Source organism: Prinia subflava, chromosome Z (genome assembly GCF_021018805.1).
Source record: "Prinia subflava isolate CZ2003 ecotype Zambia chromosome Z, Cam_Psub_1.2, whole genome shotgun sequence".
Classification (NCBI taxonomy): Eukaryota; Metazoa; Chordata; class Aves; order Passeriformes; family Cisticolidae; genus Prinia; species Prinia subflava.
In genome coordinates this window covers 24,926,518-24,946,183 of record NC_086283.1, presented here as the reverse complement: position 1 = coordinate 24,946,183, position 19,666 = coordinate 24,926,518, and the positions used below count along the sequence as shown (strand labels likewise).

Sequence of the window (19,666 nt, the reverse complement as noted above, 5' to 3'; positions counted from 1 at the left end):
AGGCTGAGTGCACTCTCAGCGTGCTTTCTGATTGAGCCTTCACACACAGAGTAGCTGGCAATATTTTACCCAGGAAGCATTTTTTTAAATTATAAACAGCTTTAAAATGAAAAAAATAGATCGAGGTAAAGCTTCCCCCTCCACCTTCAGTTATATGGCTGGACGTCCTGTCATGGCAGAGGTAGGGAAAGAGGACCAGTATTAAGGTGAAGCACAAGTCACAGCACGTGATGGTAGGGAGCAAGGCTGGGAACAGCTTCCTTTCCTCTTCTCCACTTGCCACTGAATTACCCACAGATCTAGTCCTTTCTTTGAAATATTCTCATTCTGGTTTCAACTCTTAAAAACCTCAGGTCTCAAAAAGAATCTAGCTTTGATGAGCATAGGGAATGACAACAGTTTTATTTTACAGGAAGGAAGGTGGTAATTACTCACTAGACATGATTCATCCATCTCGTTAGCTTTCATAATCACCTTTCAGATCATTGCTTTCATTAATTTCTTTAAATAACCAACAATGAAGCACAGTATGTGCTTTACTGACACCAATTCAGTAACTCATAACTTCAAAAATAAAAAAGTCCCCTGGTTTCTTTTTCTTAGCAGTCTAGAAAATTACCTGCTCTATGCAAACTAATTCAAAATACCCACCTCAAATTCACGCCGCTTTTCATAAATAGGAATGATCAGTTTGGAAACTTCAGAAATTGTTTCATAACGCTCTGCTTTCCACAGGCCATCTATACACTGCTCCAGAAGCTCCACCAGAACTTCCTATGAGAGCAATCAAATGCGTGGTGTTACCAATGCCCCAGCTTAGAAGGTAAAACCATTTTAACTTCAGATACTTTTATCAAATCCCAGAACAAGTAATTGCAGTTACATAAATATAAACCCTGTGTATTCCTCGTCTTTCTAAAGGCATTCTAAATTCTGGCGAGGGGGAAGGGGAAGAAGAAGAAAAAGGACAAGTTATTTTTACAAAAATCATTAATTCTTCATAAATCATTAGCATAATAGCCAGCAAGTACATCCTGGTTATTTAGTTACTTCCCCAGGAAAATGCAAAACCTCTGGGAGAGTATGGACACGACAGCACTAGAGATCAGAGGTGTGTGGCTAAGAAACATGTCCAAGGAACGAGCAGTGGGCTGTGATGCCAAGGTCATCAAGCCTTGATGAATGGGCAGCGGGGCTGCAGGGCCACCTCGCTCAGCCGCGTGGCCGAACCAAGGCAGCTGCACAGGGATGGTGCAGAAGTACTTGTGAGACTTTATGACTCATGGGTGGATCTACCCACTTCCCCAATGCCCTGCTAGGGTTTCTGGATTGTTCTGCTACCATGGTGTCCTGCAGCACAGCCCTAACTCCAAGGGAACCCTAAGATGATCTCTCCCTTGCAGAGCTTCAATTCATTCTGTCTCTCCTTGGAAATATCACATCCAGCTGTGCTGCCCGGTGCTGGCAACATTAGTGTTTGCCTAACACAGCAGGCAAAGGTTCTGGTGCAGCCTTTTCAACCTTAGAACTAGAAAAGCCTTTCATAGGAAGCAAGAACTTACATCAGTTTTACCTGTCTGAATCATACACAGAAAATTATTCAGAGCAGATTTCTCTTGGGAAATTGGAGTGGAACAGTCTTGTTTACAGGCACCAGTGCACAACTGCGGTTTGTTAGAGCTCACATGAACAAAATCTAAAACTAAATCCTTATCAGATATCAAATATCCTGTATCTACAGTACAGGACCTCACCTCACTGTAATGTACATCCATCATCCCACCATCTTCCTTCATTGCACCTTCCTCATCAATGTTGGGAGTAATTTTCCTGAAGGCAGTACATCCACTGGGAAACAGTTCTGCAGCAGACAAAAGCAAATGGATTAGTGGAATTATCTCAAATGTGTCACACTGCTGTACTTTAACCTGAGCTGGCAAATCAACACCACTCAACAACTCTCTCACTGCCCGACTCAACCCTGGCGGGATGGGAAGGAGAATCAGGGAAAAGGCGCAAAACCCATGGGTTGAGATAAGAACAGTTTAAGAATTGAAACAAAGTAAACTAAGGTAGTAATAGTAATAATAAAGAGAGAGATATAAACCTCAAGAAAATCAAGTGATGCACAATACAGGTACTCATCACCTACTGACCAATGCCAAAACCATGCCCAGACTGGCTCCCTTTCCAGGTAACTTTCCCAGTTCATACACTGGACAAGACATTCTGAGATGTGAAATATCCCTTTGGCCAGTTCAGGTCAGCTGCCCCAGCTATTCTCCTTCCCAGGTTTTTGTGCAGCTCCTCACTGGCACAGCATGAGACACTGAAGAAGTCCTTGACTTGGAGTAAGTACTACTGAGGAACAATGAAACCAGCCATGTGTTGTATACATTACTCTCACACTGAGTCCAAAACAGAGCACCAGCTACCAAGGAAGAAAAGTAACTCTATCCCTATCCAGCTATTGCTGGAGAGCTGGGTGGTAAGCAGACAGCACTGTACACTCCTAGCAAGGAAGCCCAGCTAGGTACCCCAAAACTTTGGGTAGTTTAGCCCTTACTGAACCATTCCAGCCTCTGTATATGTGAAGAGTGCCAGTGACAGAAATAACTCAACCTTCAAACTTCATTTAATACTCCTTTGGGCTTGTTCCTCTTCCCTTTTAGGAGTTCTTCTTTACCAATACTTGTGGTAAGCAGCCTTTGTGTACAAATAATACATTGTGAACTTTCAATACTCCCCTCTCTGCAGCCATGTGAAATGTGCATATATACCACAAGTCCCGATTTTTCCCACTTTGCCAAGTCAAAGTACAGAATTTGGAGGGACTCCAAGCCTCCTGAGCAGGGCACTGAAGAACTTTCCAGCCAAGGCAGTGCATGTTATCAGATTTTATGCAGCCTTAACTTGCTGAAATATTAAGGGCCCACTTCAACAATTACTCCCTTAGATGGAAATAAGAAATAGAATCAATATATCAACTGTAGAACAGGTATTTAAAAAGAAAACCTGCAATGTGGTGTAACTTGAGAACACACAGCGCTGTCCTTCCTTCCTGTTTTATGCAAAGCCACAAAACTCTCTTTTTTTTCTGATTGTTCTTTACATATGTGTATGGTTAGGCCACAGTCTCACATCTTGACTGTATCTTGACTGCTTTATTCTACAGTTTTTTCTATTGCCTATAGTAATAATTCTGATGCTCATATTGAGTCAGTTTTTAACAGGGCCTTCCCCCACGAGCACATTTCCTAATGTAAAATACAAGTGAACATTTAAACCAAGACATGATGTGTCAGTTCTTATTTCACTCAGCACCATGCTAGCATGGCTAAGTAAATATGTATGAGCTACAGTAGTTTCCTAAAAACTACTCATCACCTTCTAGCTTTACACATTGCAATATTTTTTTCCTTTTTAGCTTGTTTATAAAACAATAATTTATTGAATTGAGAGAGCCTTGTGTTTAAAAAGATTCTGACACCTCTAAACCCCACCATGACCTTCCTTGTGTCTCCCAAACAGCAGACACTTACTCTTCCTGTGCAGGAACTCTGCAACGAGGGCTGCTACGTGAACATAACACATGGCTGCCTGCAAAACACAAAGGGAAATTATCAAAATGTCATCTGTAAATCTGCCCTGCTGTGCACCACGTTTTTAACTGCACAAATTACCTCAGAGAAGTCTCCGTTCTTCACATGTATCTTGGCCATGCTGTCCAGCCACGTCTTCCGGAGCTCTGGGGTACTTGCGTAAGACTTGGCCAAACTGTACTGGAGATCTACCAACATTTCTGGGTCCTTCTCGTGTTCCTTCATCTGAGCAGTAGCCATCAGCACTGTGCGGATTCTCTTCGTCAAATCCTTGACTTCAGAAGGAAAAGCTGTTGCCTGGCACAAAACAAACTGAATTAGAAGCTAATATAGAAAATACAGGCTTTGCCAAGGAAGGACACTTTCAGCCAACACTCCACTTATCTGAAAACACTGAGAACACAGTAGATGATGCTGATCAACTCTTCCTTTCTGAACTCACACTGCACACAGTGCACAGTGTTTCCTCTGCATTCAGAGCCATTTCAGTCACGACAAGCACAGGGCCAATCTCTTCAGGCCGTGCCCAGGATGCCAGGCTGGCTGCTCCTGTGCTACAATGAGGCTGCCACTTTGGCATCCTGAGGAGCTGGTGTGAGAGCAACACAGAAGTGCTCCACGCATGCAAATGTCTCTGGATGAGACCACAAACCATGGCTCCAGTATTTTTTCATGTCATTCAACATCTGGCTTGTTAGGCTCTGATGTGGTCTCTCTTGAATTCCTAAAGCACTGAAGGCATTTGTAGAGCTTCCCACCACAGGAATGTAGTGCAGAAGCACGTGCTCTGATCTGATCCTCTGCTCAGAACAAGGCCAACACTGAGTTAGAGCAGGGCTTGTCTAGCCAAGTTTTATAATCTCCTGAAACAGAAAATCCACCTCCTTTCTAAGCCCTGCCCCAGGGCTGCACAGTGTTCTTGGGAAAGAATCTTTTCTTAAGCAAAACTGGAATTGCCCTTGTTAGAACTGGCATACACTGCCTCTTGTCCTGCACTCCACACCTCTGAAAAAAGTCTAACTATGTCTCTATAAGCTGCCTGCTGTGGAAAGCATCAGGTAGGCTCCCCCTCAGCTCTCTCCCCTCCATGATGAGCCTGGTTTATGTTCCCTCTTGTCAGATTCCTGTTCCCCAGCTGCTGCATTCTTTCCAGTGTGTTGAAATCTGTCTTGTACTCTTGCACTTACACAAATGCATAAACCTGATACAATGATCATCTTGTGATGTAAATTACAAATAAAGTATAGCCCAATGAAACCCTTACCAACATCTGTGTGCTGATGTTTTTGCCAGGTATATCCTACCTATAAATTTGTTAGATCACAATCTAACACCCAGAGGCAGTTACCATTGAGCCTTTAAGTCATAGGATAACCGTGGAACTGTAAAATCACTTCCCATTTCCCCTATCCTGCCATGGCAGCTACTCTGTGTGAAATGGAGCACCCTGCAATTGCTCAGTGGGTTGGGTACAAACCACTAATTCTAGCACAAAGACAGGCAATTATTTTCCAAAGAAATACAACTATTAATCTCCACATAAGAGCTCTTTCTTAACATTATTGACACTCAGTTGAATAAAACTAAACCCTGCTAATTGTTACCTTCAGGCAACAGAAATACCAGACCCTCCCTTGCCATTTCCCTCAAAGCTGGGAGTTCCTGGAAAGCTCTTTGGACAAACTTGCAAGCAGAACACTGCAAAGCACAACCTGAGCTGCTGGGCTTCCTCCCCTTGGAGTGAAACCTCATGTATGGAACATGACCTGCCTGAGCAGCTGGTCCTATTGCTACTGGCATAGCACTTGTTTACTGAGCAGATGCAGCCCACTACGAGCCTATAAACCACAGTTCCAGCAATTAGCCCTATACTTAAACACAGTTTCCTGTAGACTGTCCCCAGCCTTGCATAAAGGGCTGACAGCACATGATGGGATGTGGCATCTCCAACTCACCTTCATAGGCCTGTCGCTGTTTGCAAAGTTGTTAATGATGAGCAAGGAGTCCTGAAATCTGGTCCCACCGCTGAGGGCCACATCTGCAATTAACTGGCTCACTGCAATTATTATCTGTGGGACAAGGTAGAGGCTTTATTTTAAAAAAGCCCTAATATAAGGGTTTTGTTGAGGCCACAGTTAATAAAATGCTCACAAGAAAACATCACGTCTTTTCCACCATGTAAGGAGCGGCTGGCATTGTGGCTCAGCTCTCACATCTCCCCAGGACAGACACTCCCCAGAGGACCAAACTGCTTTGCAAAAGTAACAATCCAACTATTATAATAGGAATCTCTGTTTGGACATCAGCTACTTTCTGTGATTCTTTGCAACCCAGAGGGCATTCATCTGCCCCCATAGGTATCTACATTTGCTTCAAAAACTACCAATGCCAAGAAAGCAGCTCCAAGGAAATCCCCTCTCCTGCCTCAAGGGCAGCTGTCCTTTCCACCCCATCCCAGTCAGCCTCTGGTGTCTGATACTCTAAAACAGAGATGTGTCTGGTGTCTGATACTCTAAAACTCAACAACTTGGAGTTCTTGATGGCAATTATTTTACCTAAAGGTGCCTGTACCAGTCACTGGAAATAGGAACTAGGCAAAGCCTGGAAAGCAGGAGGATTTTAGTCCATACAGCAATGGCAAGATCCTCTGCAGATATGAGGTCACCAAGCTCTTTTGCTGTATCTGTTCATTACATCTGAGATGTCCTGCTTTCTAGCTTTTCTCCAGCCACTGACCTGAAGATGCGTTCTCAGAAACGTTCTCCTTTTGGTGAACTCAAAATTATTTCTCATCAGGAGGTACAGAAGAGCAGAGGCTTCATTCCTTGTGGAGGACACCTTGGAAGTGCAACACTTCAGGATCTCATAGCAGAGGGCAGCACACATGTTCACCCTTCCCTTGAAAAACGCTGAGGGAAACTTCACAAGAGACATGCAAATATTAGAAAATACACCACTCAATGGCATAGGGTTCAGATGGGCAGGGGCACAGGGCAACAAACTAAGCTCCAGCCTGGACAGTGTCAGCAAAACTTGTACCAGAATTCTGAGTCTGAAAGTATTTGTGGGAATGAATTCGGGGCCTATTTTTAACCACATTTCCTTGCATGATGAGAACTTTGTTGTCACGCGTCTTGGGGATGTGATTGCTTATGTCCGTCTAATCCCTTCCCTGATAACATCTGGGTTTATTGGCAAATTCTCACCCAACTGGACTGACAGAATTATGTTCTTACAAAGGTCATAATCATAAGCAGTGGGGCAGAGAGGAGAGGTGCTCCCACGGACATTCCCACCACAAGCTGCCATCTGGAACACCAGAGAATCCAGGAACCCAACCAGGAATCTAACCTTACTGGGAAACATGACCTGCAATGCTCACACATCTACTTCTACATGGTTCCCCCAAAGACATCTAAAGTCATGCCTGCATGCCCTCAGGAATGCAAACAAGAGACTGGCTTATCCCTCAGAGCCTAAAATTCAGTGACTTGCCCTGCATCCCCAGACAGGGCCACCCAGGGAGCAGCAGGACCAAGCCAAGCCACAGTGCAAGCTCCCTCGGTCACAGTAGGGTTCAGGGACCTGCAACAGGGAAAACGGGAACACCAGCACCCTGGTAGCTTCCCTGTCCCCTTACCAAACCCTTGAGCACAGCTGCCAGGGCAAGCTCAGCCCTGCCTGGAAAGGGACACCTGCAGCAGAGCCCTGCCCCAGTGGGCAGCAGCCTCCTGGGGATGCCTGGCTGTGTCCGTCTGGCTGCGGTCACAAGAGGTGGCTGGTGGAGAGGTGACACCACCCTTGGCCTCCTTCCAGCCCGGCCACAGCAGGCTGAGCACAGGGAAGCAGAACAAGGAAGGGCTTTGTGCTGGCACGCAGCCGCTTCCGCAGCCACCGCAGGGAACTGCTGGGGAGGGAAGATGCCAACACCTCCCAAGGGGCTGGAGGCTGCTTGGGCATTGCACAGCAGCCCTCTGTTCCTTCTGCTGCAGCTGGCAATCAGGCCCAAACAATTTCCTGGCACAAAGAGGCAACAGAGGCAACCATGGCTTTACCTATTCAGAGGAAAGGCATGTTCTGTTTGTTCGAGACCCCATGGTCCTCATGGGGCATGATCCATTAGTCATTTCTATCTGCCCCACCACCTTCTGCCCATGGGAGATGACAGCAAAGAGTGTCAGTCAGAGGCTGAAGCTGTTATTGCAGCCCCCTACTCCTTGCATTAAGTACTCATGTTCCAGGAAAACTTGCAGGTACTGCTGTGGCTACCACCACGACATGCTGGTGACAGGGTCTCAAAACAGGGATCTAGGCAGGACCTGTGGCTAGCAAGATATTGGGATTGCACCAAGAAACCAGAATTAGGACAGAAAATACTTTTTGTTCACTGCCTTTGGCCAAAATATGATCTTCAAAAAACAAAATGGGAGAAAGAAAGAAAGAGATAGGCAAACAAACATCATAACAACACAGAGCCACGAAGATCACATGCACTTGGGAAAGGAGCTCCCGAGGAAGTGCTGCCCACTGCAATGCTGTCCTTCCCCCAGAGCAAGATGGGATCGTGGTCAGCACTGGGCTTAGCACAGTGCTTAGCTCTCAGCATGGACACTGCCTGCCTGCAGAGGCTTTCCAGACATTTCCAACCCACTGCTAGGGACAAAACCCTTGCCAGGGAATCTGCTGCAGAAGAAGCCCTGTGCACTCCCCTCCACAGCACACCAGCTCTGGAGGAAAACCTGTGCCCTTTTCACAGGGAACCCGTGTCCCTTTCTGGAGAGCAAGCCCAAGCAGATGCAATGGCTCCTGGTGGCAGGTTCAGGGAAGCAGGTCCATGGCTGCTGGAGATCAGGCCAGGGGCTGCCTGTGGCTCTCCATCCAGCCCAGAACACACTCTGGGGAGAGCACGAGACAGCCCTGTGGTGATGACTGTGCACACTACAGGAGCCCATTTCTGATCCAGCCCCAATCCAATGGGCCAGAGTAGGGGTCAACCCAGCAGCCAGCTCCCAGATAGGCCTCGAAGGGACAGGACACCCATGGGAACAGGCAGAATGCATGTCTGAGCCAGTCTTTAATGCACATCCCTCCTCTGTGCATGTTTTCCTTTACAACTTTTAATTTAAAGACCATTCCTAAGCATGCATATAGATATTTCTATACACATTTATCTGTAAGTGATGCTCTGAAAAGCCAGATTCAGTTCTTAAGAAAACCTAGAGTGTGAAACAAGAACAATCTAGCTTTTGTTGGTTCTTACCAGCCAGCAAAACAGAGGCAGCTTTCTTGCCAAATTCCCAGAACACACAGATGCAACCAAAACCAAAGATACAAACAATTACAGAAGATTTTTGTTCTTTGCTCTCTTGCAACATTTTTTAAAATCTTCTGCCTATCAAATAACTGGATGTAATGCAGAAGACAAATTTTGGGATGCAGAATACATCTCAGGAGTTTTTTCCCTCCAGCAACCATTTGCTGGGACAACAAATAAGAGGGGGATTCTTTTCATTGTAATTATAGCTACAGAAGACTATAAAAATTCTTAATAAAAATGAGAATTTTTCCATTCTAGCTGTCACAAAGGTACAATACCCTTTTGCTTTTCTTGAAGTTACAAAGTAGAGCAGAGCTAGTATTTGAAAACAAGCCTGCAGGAAAACATTTCATTCTTGACTTGTCATGAAATGCAGTGATCACCTGCCACAGCCACCACAGCCACTTTAGGCCTTAGAAGTACCCTTGAGAGGACTAAAAGGAAGTTTGGGACTCGTGTGGTTATGGGCTTGGCAAAGAAAACACTTCCTCCTTATAGATACCATCTGCTGGGCTCATATCTTGCCTTTACAGAAGCCATATATGTCCTGTCATAGGGGAAATGTGAGAAAGCTGAAATCAATAATTTGTATCTTTAAAGACACATGATGTGAAATTCAGCATGAACTTAGACTGGCATAAATCCAAGAAAACAATCCCACTGCCCATCCTTGCAGCAGCCAAGCATGAAGCCTCCTTGCTATCACTGGTGTTTTGGAAAGCAAGTGCGGAACCCTTGAAGAGCTCCAGCCTTTGAAGGCTGACAGTGAGATCAAATTAAGCAGGTGTGCAGGTTTGGCTTCACGTTTAAAAAAACCAAAACGACAACTCAGAAAATATGCCAGGAAGGCAAGGAATGTCTTTTATTTGCTATAGGCACAAACCAAATATTTCTGGCTAAACAAACTTTTGGCTAGCAAGGGGGAGAGTGGGGTGCGTGCAGATCTGCGGCAGCATGGATCTCGAGACTAAGCAGATCACAGGCAAGCAGAAAACTCAAAAGAAAGGCAGAGCAATAAGCATGGACTGAATCCTGCAGAAAAACAGAGTGATTACTGCCCCTGCCAGTTGCCAGTCTAGCAGGCTTTAAGAAGCCCCATGGAAAAACACCCTGCAGGAGACCACGCTGACTGGAGCAGACAGGGAGCCAGCAAGAGCTCTGCATTTCTGCTTCTCATGTGTTTGCTTAGCACAAGCCAAAATCCAGCCCTAGACTTACACTAACTCTTACCTTTGCTGTGGGGTTACAGCAAAACGTACAAGGCACAGACTTTTTTCCACCCTTGAAAAACAGTTTAGCAGTCTCTTCTTTTAATCAGACTCTGCTCAGCAGCTAGTGCAAAAGTTCCTTTGGAAGTTACTCTTGGCAGCTTAGCACTCAGACACTGTGCCCTGCCTGGCTGCAATCTGCCACATGGATTTTCCTTGTTAACTAAGAGTTGTGCTTAAGGGATTTGAGATGTTTTGATTAATTTTGTATTTATGATAACTGCGCTGCCTGGGAGGAATGGTGTTCGCATGTGTACATCGGGTCTTGAAAATGTCCTCATGAGCAGCGGCAGGTTTTGACAAGCACAAAGGGAAATGTCAGCCAATAGCATCAGCATCAGTCACTTTTGTGGTCAGCTGTGGCTTTGTCAGTGCTTGAGCTCGGGGCACTAAACAGCCTCACCACCTGCCAGGGCTCAGAGAGCACAGAACAAGGTGCAGCAAGAGCTATCATCTCTCCCAGGCAGTGGGTGAGGAGTTGCTTGCCAGTGCATGCATTTTTGAAGCAATAGCACTTGAGCAGCATTGGCAGTTTGGGGCAAAGATTCCAGCACCAGATGCTGGTCAAATAGGCACTAATCTTTGTGACCAAGGCACGTGAGGGAATTCCTCATGAATTCTCCCTTTGCTTCCTGATACCCAAAAAATAAATAACTAGAGAACTTAACTTGGGGTGTTTTTTTAAAATCAGTGAAGTTATTTTCTAAAACACATCTCCAAAGTATCAGTTCAAGGAGGTTAACCACACTGGCCTCTCTGCCATACTTTTAAGTTCTCCCACTCCCTTGTCATGTATTACCTACCTTGCTAATGAAAGCTCTCAGAGAGGCAAACACGTGCTTAAGGGCTGCTTCTGACTGCCCATTTTTGAGAAAAGCCAGATGAATATCAAAAACCTTCTTCATAAGGGGATTGTGGCCATCATTGCTTAAAAGCTGGGTCTGGAAAGCAACAGGAGAATTTACTTTGCAGAAATGTTGTGCCTGAAGCTGGAAATGACAGAGATAATTTTGCACAATTAATCACATATATTCTTAAGCCAGATAAGCAACAGGGGCCTTCAGTAAAAATATAACCAATAAAATGTGACAATCACTAAAAACTTACAGTTGTTAGCAGAGGCTATTTTTGTAGCAGAGAAAAAAAACCTGAAGTATTTTATCACTTTTGCATCACTAATTCCAAAATCTAAGTCAATATTCTGTACAACATTCACTGGTTGCCTAGTTATTTTAAATAAAACATGCTCTTACCAATGTAACTATCACACTGGTTTTTTCCCATTTCTTTTTATTTGTCTTGAAAATGGTTTTGTTTGCAGCCCAAAAGAGAAAGAGGAAAGAAGGAAAGAAAAAAAAAAAGACCCATTTTTTCACTGGATAGATTTGTAGCTGTAGTTAGTCACTTTAGTCCCCTTGTTTACAGCAGAGTTTTGCCAGTTTGCACCTCGTGGAGATATGGTAAATGGAATTACTCAGGGGTTATTGATACAGTTTGGTGTCAGACCAGGTGGGCTGTGCCTGCTGGCAGGCCCACAGGGCTGTGCAGGAAGTTTGGGCATGACACAAGGATGTGGATATCCTGTACTGAAAGGAAATCAACAGCCCCCATGCCACTGCCAGTCCTTGAAATCCTTGGGCTGGCTCAGATTTGGACACCTTGCACAGACCTTGTGGTAAGTTCAAGACCCAGACTTCTACACTGAGCTCACGTCCTGTGGCAGTGGAACAGCATCTGCTGCTGCTGCAGCACAGCACCCACTTGTGTGTGGTGTGACCATAAAAGCGAAGCTGAAGCCCACTAAAGAGGAAGGGAATCCAGTCTATCCTGTGGTTTGAAAATCACATTGTTTTGTGGTTCAGCGATATTCCAAAAGAGGCAGCTGAGAAAGTCAAGCAAGTTTTTAAGTGTTGCACTGAAATCCTTCTGCTGTTACCAAAGTTCTAAGGAGTAATTTAACACCTGCGCCAGGATGGCTTTTCGGCTCAGCAACAGAAGCAGAGGCTATGAACACCTTTCTCTTCATCTCCATCTAAAAAGGAAATATTTATTGTGCTTGCTCTGAAATCCAGAGCTGTTCTTGAGACACCATGCAAGACACGTTGCTATGTGCAGGATTCTCCTGACTATACTTCAGGAAGGGCATTTCTGGAAGAGTATTCTGCTGCCATCCTAGGGTTCTCCTCACCACAAAGGCCTTGGTTTTTGTAGATGGCAATGACTGCCAAAAGCATGAATCCCAATATGGAAGAGAAGACTTCTACCTGTGATTCTGGTCCTGTCTGCACTGGTAGCCACAGCTGGAGTGCCTGAGCCCCAGAGATATTAATGTACAGTGATTCAAAGAAGTCTGGGCCTTGCTTCTAGGTAACTTAGGGTACAAAAGAGTAACTGTTCTACAAATGTTGGACATTGATTTCCCTTTCCTCTAGTCCCTCCTTTCTACACAATATACATTTTCTCCTATTCTATTTTTGTAATAGCCACAGTCATGGTATAACATCCACATGGTTTGAAGAAATGGGAAGACTGCATAAGGGTATAATTACTCTGAGACCTGTGAAACACTCAGTGTTCTGGAAACAAACAAGCTGCAAATGATTTGCTTTTGTAAGCCTTCCATATTCTTCCACTCTAGGAGAACAGATCACCAAAATCCACACACATATAAAAAAACCAGCACACTTTTCTACAACATTTTTGATTTCAGTGCTGACCTTGAAACTCTGAGTGAAAAATGAGATGGTGTCCAGGACTGTCAGGCACACTTCGGTGGCAATATTGCCCTCCAGTAATGCCTGGTGCACAATATCTGCTTCTGAGGTGCCTGCATCTGTGGACAGAGAGAAAATCAGGAGGAACCAGTGTTCAACACTCCAGCTCCCGAAAAATCTAAGTGCTGATATAGAAAAGATTCTCCCCTTTGCACTTCACTGCATTTGGGAGGTGATGCAAGAATAGCAAGATACTGAATTTGCCAACTCTATTCAGAGAAACTCCCTCAGCCTGATGCCACACCAGAAAAACAGTATCTGTATTGGCCCTTAATATCACTGTCTTTAAAGCCAGACAGAGCATGAGGTGTCCAAGTTGTCTCTAGAGAAGGGAAATAGCAAAGTGCTTCAGTGGGACAAAATGCATTCACATGGAGAGGCTTAGAACACATCCCAGCTTTTTGTGCAGTGCATTTCTCCTGCTTGCCCTGTTCTCTACCCAAACCAAGGCGTTACCTGCATGCACACTCAGCCAGGGAGCTGAGCCAAGACAGGCAAGAGCAGAATGCCACACAAATCCTCAGTCCCAGGGGTGATTTCTAAGGGGCTGGTTTAAATGCCACCCTCACCCCTCTAGGAATGATGCAGGGAGACCTGGTGACCACTGCAATTCCGTAGAATCTGGGTAACCTGAAGCAACCAGCAGCGAGTGGGAAATGGCTACTTGCAGTTTTCATCAGGCTGACACCTGCCCTGGGCCCCTGTGTACGTACTGTGGTTGAGGGTGAAGGAGGTCTCCAAGCTGCCCAAGTGCTGGAGCCGCACCCCGGATCTGCTGCGGAGTGCCGGCATGGTCTGGGACTTCCTCTCAGCTGCTGTGTGCTTGGATAACCAGGCATCCTGCACCCTGCAAGGGGGAGCAAAGACAGGGTTTGGGCAGCAGCCGCAGCCCCACACCACTGCAGGCACCAGGATGGAGACCTCTTCCCTCCAACACACCAATCTGGGACTATCCCAGTGGGACTGACCACACTATGCCCATCTTGCTGCTCCAGAAGGCCCTAGGGCTAATACAAGAGCAGGGATGCTGCTCAGGAAGCAGGGATGCAGCCGGGACTCTTGTCTCACCTGCAGCTGGCTGGGGGGGACACTGCCAACCTGCGCTCGCCTGAACCTGGGGGTCTCATGCAGGAGCTGGAGGGGAGGGAAGGGGCAGGGTGCTGAGGTGAGGGGCCCCTGCTCAGGGCACGGCGCTGAGCAGAGCCCCGGACCAGCTGGGGTTTGCCCAGCGTGGGTGTGCATGAGCCCTTCCCACCTCCGCTGGGACAGGGAGCACGGGGATGACCCCCACATCCCAGCACCAGACAGAAGGATGCAGTACCTGGCAATATTCCTCTTCCCCACGTATCTGAAGTGGAATAAACACACCCTAGGAAGACAATGAAATGGGTATCTGTTACAGATCCTGCAGATCAGGAACAATCCAGAACATTTAAAACTTACTCTGTTGTTGCCTGCAGGCACACTTCTCTGTGCAGAAGGGTTTGGGTCTGTGCTTACAAGTCACTTGACCTCACACTCTTGGTTTCAAAATTCAGGCACATCCCTGTCTTCTCACCCATCTGTTCCCCCAACATCTGCTGCAAAGTGGAGGCTGTGACACTGACAGGGGAAGCTGAGCCCACAGGTGGGACACACCCCAGACAAAGCACAGAGCACTGCCACTACGCTGTGCTTCCTCAATATACACTTGCTTCTCCTCAGAGGGAGGAAGAGCATGTCATTCCAACCTGGCCAGACACAGGACAGTGTGTGAACTGTGGTATCCTCCTCAGCCATTCTGAACACTCGAAGGTGCAGTGTTTGAAGAGCAGCCTCATGATACTCACTCCAGAAGCACAAGGACATTGATCAGCTCTTGGGGGGAGAATTTGTTCCAGTAAGCTAAAAGAGTATCTGAAAGAAAATGAAGAACAGCGCACTTAGATTTTAAAAAACTCAAAGAGGGGACCTTACAGACCAAAACTGATGGTCCCTTGTCTTTCTGGCTGCCTCCAGTGAGCAGGAGGCACCAACCTTCAGAGATCATCTTCACAATGTACAGGTAGCACATCAGAAGGGTCCGGATCTCAAACTGGTCCAGCCGGCTGCAGTGGGATACGCTGCTCCTCATGGAGCTCCTGCGGATCTGTTGGGACACAGGTGTGACACAGAGGGCCTGGGCTCCTGGGCTGTGCACCAGAGGCTGTGCAGCATGGGCACAGCAAACCTGGCACAAACCAGGTGTGCAGGCATGCCTCCTGCCCCCCACTTGTGCACCCACAGCACCATGCCTTGGAAACTGCTCATCCAGGGATGAGCAGCCTGGAAATCCTGGGCACATCACCAAACACTCCTCTGCTCAGAGAAAAATGTGTGGGCAGTGAATGACAGGTTATCCAGCAAAACACACAGCAGTCTGCTTTCATTTCCCCTGCCCTCTGCAGTGTTTAAGCTCCTGGACATTTTTAAAGCCACTTATTGTAAAAAGCAATTCATTGGCTGTCACCATTCAAAGCAAAAATCTGACTTTCTGTTGCAGACATACATTTCAAAACAAAATGTCAGTTATTAAAAAAGGAGGACATTTCATCTTAAGAACGTTTTCCTCCCCTTGATTTTTGGAAGTGTTTCAATTTTCCTACTACTTAGTGACTAACTCAGGCAAAGAAAGTGAAATCCTGCTGAGGATGAAATCCTGCTGAGTGAAATCCTGATGAGTCAATTTATGTGGGAAAGGCCTGGGTATTGTGTGGTGGGAAGCATGATTTCCAGAGTTATACCAGTTTTGTTTTGCATTCTCTGTGTTTGCCTGAGCTGTATCCTCCGATAAATGGATATGACTAAGCCCTAGGCTTCCCCTAAAGCTTTGCCTCACATGTTTGGAGAGGGTTCCACAGATCTTATTTGCCGTTTATTCTGGGATAATCTGTGGATGCAAGTCATAGTAAGGCAGAAATAAACAATCATTTTAGAGTTGGAGACATGGTGCTGTGGCCAGAGATTTTGCTACTGACCATGCCAAACTATCAAGTCAGCACACAACTCACTCCAGGGGAACGGAACAATGAGCAAAGAGTCTCCACAGAGCACTGTTGAAGCTGTGCTCCTCCATGGGGCATTGCTTTTACACAGTTTAGTGGATATTGCATTCCCTAACAGAAATATTGCTTTCAACAATCTGAAAAACGTTCAAGCACACTCTGGATGAGGATGTCTGGCCATGGGGGAGGAGCTGAGCTGGAAGCAGCAGCACCTCCTGCAAAACCCATCAGCAGCGCTGGAGCACACGCGCAGGGCTTTGCTGGAGAGTCAAGTGCTTGGCTGTACTTGGTCCCAGGGCTCTGTGGTTTATGGATAAGAGCTTGCAAGGCCCCACCTCTTCTAAGCATGTCAGGACACAGCCATGAGCCCAGATAATCTTTGCCTTGCTTGTTACAAGGGCCAAAGTTTTTGAAGATGCATCAATGACGCATGCCAACCCAAGATATCTGGAAAGTGCCTTGAGGAAAAGCAGGGACTGGTTTGCACAAACACCTGATTTCCATGTGTGCAATCTGCCAAGAAGAAAAGTATCGAATACCGCTCCTGTCTGAATAGTGGGGTCAGAGGTCTCTGTGGCATGACCACAGTCACCCTCTGCAACTTTGGGCCTGTGGTTATTTGCCTGGGCTGATTTTCCTGCAAACACTTTATCTTAGTGGCACTGGCAATCTCATATCATGGTGCTTTGCTTCTCAGATATTTGGAAACCAATTCCCAGCACCAGGCACTGGGGTCCAGCCAGGCTCAGATGCACCCACACATGGGGAGCACATCTGAGTATGGAAAATGCACCACAGGAGCAGAGATTTTCCACAGATTTTGCCTTTCGTCTTCAAGGAGTAATTTGTCAACAATTCTATTTTTGGCTCAGCCGTGTCTGAAGAGGGAAAGCATACCAGACCCGTGACTCTAACCTTTGTCACACGTCAATTTGTTTGTTTCCAGAGATATCTATAAGCTGGCTTTGGAGAGTGTTACCACAGGGAACTCCTTGTCCCTCCCCCTGATTTAACACAGCCTGCAGGCTGAGCACTGCTCTTCCCAGCCCCTGGTACGTTACATTTTCACTCTGATCCGGGGAACTGGTTGCTCCCTCTGAGTTCAGGGATCCTTTTGAGTCCTCTCGCTTTACTGTATGGCCATTTGGAAGGGCTGCTCCGCAGGCTGAAAAAAAATCCCAGAGCCCAGAATTAAGCCCTTTGCATTTTCAGCACACCACAGACAGCACAGATGGGGCTTGCCAAAGCCCCATGTTAAAAGCTGGAAAAGGAAAAATCTGGAAAGGACAGTTAGGGTGACACCACATCTGGGGAAAACCATGCAGAGTCTGTGAGGTCTTGTAGGAGATGACTGTTTCAGGTTTGGGGTAATAGGGTTTGGGTACTTCAGGCTGGTAACAGCTGTGTTAAAAATAAATGGGGAATTTAGAATTTAGAAAAACTAATTTACCTGGATCTTTGTCTGCAATCAGGCTGGATCTGCTTGAGGGGGATGGAAAACTGCATATGAATTCATCCCGGGATGCCTGTAAAGCAACATAAGGCTTTGTGACCAATAAAAGATAACACATACTCTCTTACAGATGGGAACAATGCAACACAAAATAGCAAATTAGAGCAAATTAGCAAATTAGGTTTTAAAAACAACACAGATGAAAACAGAAACTTCCTTACTTCTATAACAAGGAGACTGAGAACTTGGGGAGGAGTACAAAGAATAGCAGAACATATTAAACTAAGTCATAGTAGTGTTTCCCTTTTTGTTTTTCATCATTGGAGTTGAAATTTTGAATTGTTTTTCTCAGATCTCCTATTTGTTATTCCTTTGCCTCCAGCAAGGAGGAAAGTCTAGTCTGCAAGGCTAAGGCCACTTCGGAGCCACAGACACAACTCTTGGGAAGACACGCAACTCCCCAGAACAGCTGCTGGAGTCCCAGGCTGAGTCCTGCTCAAGGTCACTGCACGTGGGGAGAATCGTCTCCCCTGACAGCCCCGCACTCACTGTCCAAAAACGTGTCAGGCATGGAGGCATCCCAGCTTTACTCACAGGGCTGGAGGCAGGGCAGGAAGTCAGAGCCTCGTGGCCGGCCACGCGCTGCAGGTTCTCCAGGAGCACCCCAAACAGCGGCAGGTACAGCTGGGCAATTTTTGCCTGCTGGTTCTGAAAGCAGACACAGAGAAAAACGTCAGTAAGAGCCCAGGTTTCCAATGGAGTGAGAAAAGGGGAACTCTTGAGCCAAAACTCGTACACGTAAATATCTGTATTGACACACCGTATGTGGTGTTGGAGAAAGTGAGCTCGTTTGGCTTCTCATCTCCACTTCTAGAGCTGTCAGAGGTATTACCCTTCTAGCAACAAGCCTGGGGCACTTGGGGGTTTTGGAGGCTAAAAAACATTCCCAGTCATACAGGATGTGTGACAAACTAAGTCCTGGATTTCCTAACTCTTTAACTGGCACTTGACTCACATAGTTTAAGTGCAACACCCAGGAGTCATGTAACAGAAACATTTGATCCATGCCTGGTGCTGTCTACTGCTTCCAGTCACAAATTCTCTGTAGTAAATGCTTTTAGTGAAAACAGTTTGTAGGAACAGATTAATTTGGATTAACTGGTACAGATCAAAAATGATGGGTTGATGTTTTCTAAATGACGTTCTAAAATGTTTTCTTTTACATCCAATTGTTTTTTGTCAAACTTACATTATTCTGGATTTGGCTGAAATGTTAAAAAAAAAGAATTTAAGGCTTGGAAATTGAATAGAACCTTTTAAATAATAAAGAAATCCAATCTTTTCTTCTGATTCAGTATGATGAAAGATAAAAGAAATCTTGAAAACACCTGTGGGTTGACACAACCTCCTCTTAGCTGTTGATTAGGCTGGGGTCTCCTTGGCTGGAGCAAGGGTGCGCCAACACACGCTCAGCCTGTCCTGCCCATGATGTGATTATTTTACTTTGGAGTCTCTGGACACCAAATGAGCATCCTGCCCTGGCCCCAGGCACTTTCCTGGTCACACTGCCTTGAGCACAACAGATAGACAAATATCTCGTGGGACAGCAGTAATGGGGAGCTTCTGAGCAGTCAGGAGAGTGCTGCACACTGAGGGAGCAAACAGCTCCTGACTTAGTCATGGATCCTCACTGCAGAGAAAAGCAAGCCCACTTCCACCTCAGGCCTTCAAACAGGCAGAGAAGGGAGGGAAGAGGAGCTGGCTCTGGGTCCATGAGAGCCCCTGGCACTTTTGGGGCTTGCCTTCCATCCTTCATGCCAGGAAGCCATCCATGTTCCCAGAGATCACTCAGGAATGCAGCACCCTAGGAGCAATGTGAGAACCAAAACTCTAAACAGAGGCATGTTTCCAGGCTAGAGCAGGGACAGGTAGTTTCTGCACAGATAGCTGGGCACTTTGGAGGGCATATGGCTCAGCAGGGAGCAGCACCAAGATAAAACAAACCCGTTTCCAGCCTCTTTCCATATCATCAGGTGCTGAGCCTCTGACCAAAGAAAACTGAGATCCACCCAGAGCAAATCCAGCATCTCACGAGAATCAAGATCCTCTCCTCTGAGTCACTAATTAGTAAAACATACGAATGATTTGTAGCAGAGATCAGTTCTGTTTCCTGATTATAGCATATTAATACAGGATATGAATTTAGGCGCAAGACCAGAACAACACTGA

At 46.1% G+C, this 19,666-nt stretch overlaps 1 protein-coding gene across 5 annotated transcripts in view; it reads right to left on the bottom strand.

The window, feature by feature from the left end:
• DOCK11 (dedicator of cytokinesis 11) overlaps positions 1-19,666 on the bottom strand; it is an 80,821-nt gene that overhangs the window by 11,497 nt on the left and 49,658 nt on the right. For 3 of the 5 annotated variants that reach the window (XM_063421952.1, XM_063421954.1, XM_063421956.1), the window contains exons 32-47: positions 18,032-18,145; positions 17,435-17,510; positions 17,046-17,149; positions 14,978-15,089; positions 14,791-14,857; positions 14,283-14,330; positions 14,030-14,095; positions 13,675-13,808; positions 12,905-13,020; positions 10,991-11,128; positions 6,339-6,521; positions 5,558-5,671; positions 3,684-3,899; positions 3,543-3,600; positions 1,755-1,861; positions 652-774 (exon numbers count right to left, since the gene is read on the bottom strand). In XM_063421952.1, the coding sequence (XP_063278022.1) occupies positions 652-774; positions 1,755-1,861; positions 3,543-3,600; positions 3,684-3,899; positions 5,558-5,671; positions 6,339-6,521; positions 10,991-11,128; positions 12,905-13,020; positions 13,675-13,808; positions 14,030-14,095; positions 14,283-14,330; positions 14,791-14,857; positions 14,978-15,089; positions 17,046-17,149; positions 17,435-17,510; positions 18,032-18,145 (1,776 nt within the window). The remainder of the gene's footprint in view (positions 1-651; positions 775-1,754; positions 1,862-3,542; positions 3,601-3,683; positions 3,900-5,557; positions 5,672-6,338; positions 6,522-10,990; positions 11,129-12,904; positions 13,021-13,674; positions 13,809-14,029; positions 14,096-14,282; positions 14,331-14,790; positions 14,858-14,977; positions 15,090-17,045; positions 17,150-17,434; positions 17,511-18,031; positions 18,146-19,666) is intronic. The other 2 variants (XM_063421955.1, XM_063421957.1) reach the window with 1 other exon arrangement.